The 2122-nt window shown below is 36.5% G+C and overlaps 1 protein-coding gene across 1 annotated transcript in view; it reads right to left on the minus strand.

The window, feature by feature from the left end:
- Window positions 1–474: 474 nt before the first annotated feature.
- Window positions 475–2122, minus strand: part of LOC102302546 (protein FAM151B) — a 17913-nt gene continuing 16265 nt past the window's right edge. The window contains exon 6 of the mRNA XM_005951952.3: window positions 475–2122. Within this exon, the coding sequence (XP_005952014.2) occupies window positions 2005–2122 (118 nt within the window). The 3' untranslated portion in view covers window positions 475–2004.

Raw genomic sequence — 2122 nt, forward strand, 5'->3', positions numbered from 1 at the left:
GGGTCGAGGCCAACCCTCTTTGAATAGAGGGGGTGGCTTAATGACACTGTATGCTTATGACACTGGGTGGCTTATGACATAAAACACTTATTTGTACGTTATAATGTTATAGTTTTCTTACACTGTGTGTAATTTTTATAGACACTTTGTTCATTGTATCAATGTGTAATTATGTATCTTTGATAAATAAATTATTTAATCTTGTATTTGTGTACTTTCTGGTTATTGAATAAAAAAATTTGTCACACATCGCTCTGATAAACACAAATGGCTGAAAGAAATGTTTGATGGAAAAAAGGAAACAAGTGTCTTGCTGCAGTAGTACTAGAAGTAGTACCAGTAGCCCTAGTATTGTGCAACAACGAGGCTTCAAGAGCGATCACTCTTCTAGCTTGCAAATGGTGAAATAATGTCACATTCTTAGCTGCAAATCAGAAATCTTAGTAAATTAAAAAAAGGAGTTTAAACTTTAGGTTTGGCATAGACACAGACTTTATTAATGACACACTCAGGAAATTCACGTTACAGGAGCACAACGGTCAGTAAGAAAACGTGAATCAGAGATATATTAGAAAAATACAAAAAATAGTGCACAAATTTAAAACAAGCAAAACACCTATGCAAGAGTAATTACTAATGATTTACAAATGCTTGTCATATGCAGCCAATACACTCAGGGAATTTTATATCAGTATATCAGTATAAAGCTGTCTGTAATTCCTGGACAGCTCATGAAATAATTTTAAATTAAAGCTGCACTCCAGTTAACTTTAATAACTAATAACAGGTTTATGTCTTAGATCTACGGACACAGCCAAAACATATTGCTTGCATAATGCTGTATTCTCTCCCAGCTTACAATTTTCTCACAATCAAAGATTAAGGATTGTGTTTTTATAGCACGAAGTAAACTATCCCCTTTTCTTCTAGGCCTTGTTGTGTGTACCTCACAAGTCAAATTATACATTAGTGATACCAAAAACATTTTGAATTTCATTTATAACCGAGATGCCAAGCTGATATCAGACATCTTATGCTCACCAGGAGCATATGTGTGATATGTGATTGGTAGCGGGCGAAGTTAGGCACGCCTATGAGGCGGAGTTGGTCTCGGGCACAAAGTTTCAAAAAAGAGGTAAGCATCACTCGGGAGCTGAGACGAGGCGAGTAAGACGGACAATTTAGGCTGTGCGCTGGATGTGAGAAGTTAGGAGTGCTGTGAGTTTGGAGGAAGACACAGGGTTTTTTCAGGAGAACACTGTTAACTTGCCTGAGGTTTGGGGGATAGACGGGAGATGCTGGGGGGTTTTCGGGATCGTGAGAGTTTGTGACTCAGACTTTGATTGTGAATTTCCTATTTCGTATTAAACAAATGGAAATAAATAGTAATAAAGCTTTCCATCGGGGCATGCAGCCTGTATCTCCATTCTAAATATTACAAAAGCACAAGTTTAACTAAGCACTAAGAACTATGGTTTAACACATATTCACACACACACACAGGCCCACGAACAGATGGCATTTTTGGCCATAAAAAAAATAAACTTCTTTTGGCTTAAAAATGGATTTTTTTTGGATATTTTTAATAATCAAATAATTTTTGAATTATTGAATGAGTTATGAAATATGATCATTTTAATAATAGTTTTATTAATATGATAATTTCATGTTATTAAAAACATGTTACTAATAATTTTATTAATAACATATTTTTATGACTGCCATTTGTTTTATTACGTCCTTTATTACTCATAAATCATTTTATTGTGGGTCATAACATTAATGTCATGGCCTTAATACTGTGAGGCAGACACCTTACAGTACCGCAGAGGATCCTCATGAATAGACGATTCCTATGAGCAAGCAGTCGGTGACCGTGGGGAGGATGAACTCTGTTTTAACAGGAAATGAGCTTCAGATAAATTCAGGATGAAGTTAGTTTCCACTTGCAGGTGCACCAGTTAATGTCACAGCCAGACAACTTCTCACTGGATTCATATTTGCTTATTGTGCTGAACTGATCCGTGCTCTTAGAGAGTCTGGCAGGTCAAAGTAAATCCTGCTCGTGGCAAACTCGTCTCTGTAGGGCAGCAAGTCCTGCAGTGAGAACTCATCACTGTGG

The sequence above is a fragment of the Haplochromis burtoni genome, unplaced genomic scaffold (assembly GCF_018398535.1).
Source record: "Haplochromis burtoni strain Fernald_Lab_line unplaced genomic scaffold, NCSU_Asbu1 Contig_1151, whole genome shotgun sequence".
In the NCBI taxonomy this organism is placed as follows: Eukaryota; Metazoa; Chordata; class Actinopteri; order Cichliformes; family Cichlidae; genus Haplochromis; species Haplochromis burtoni.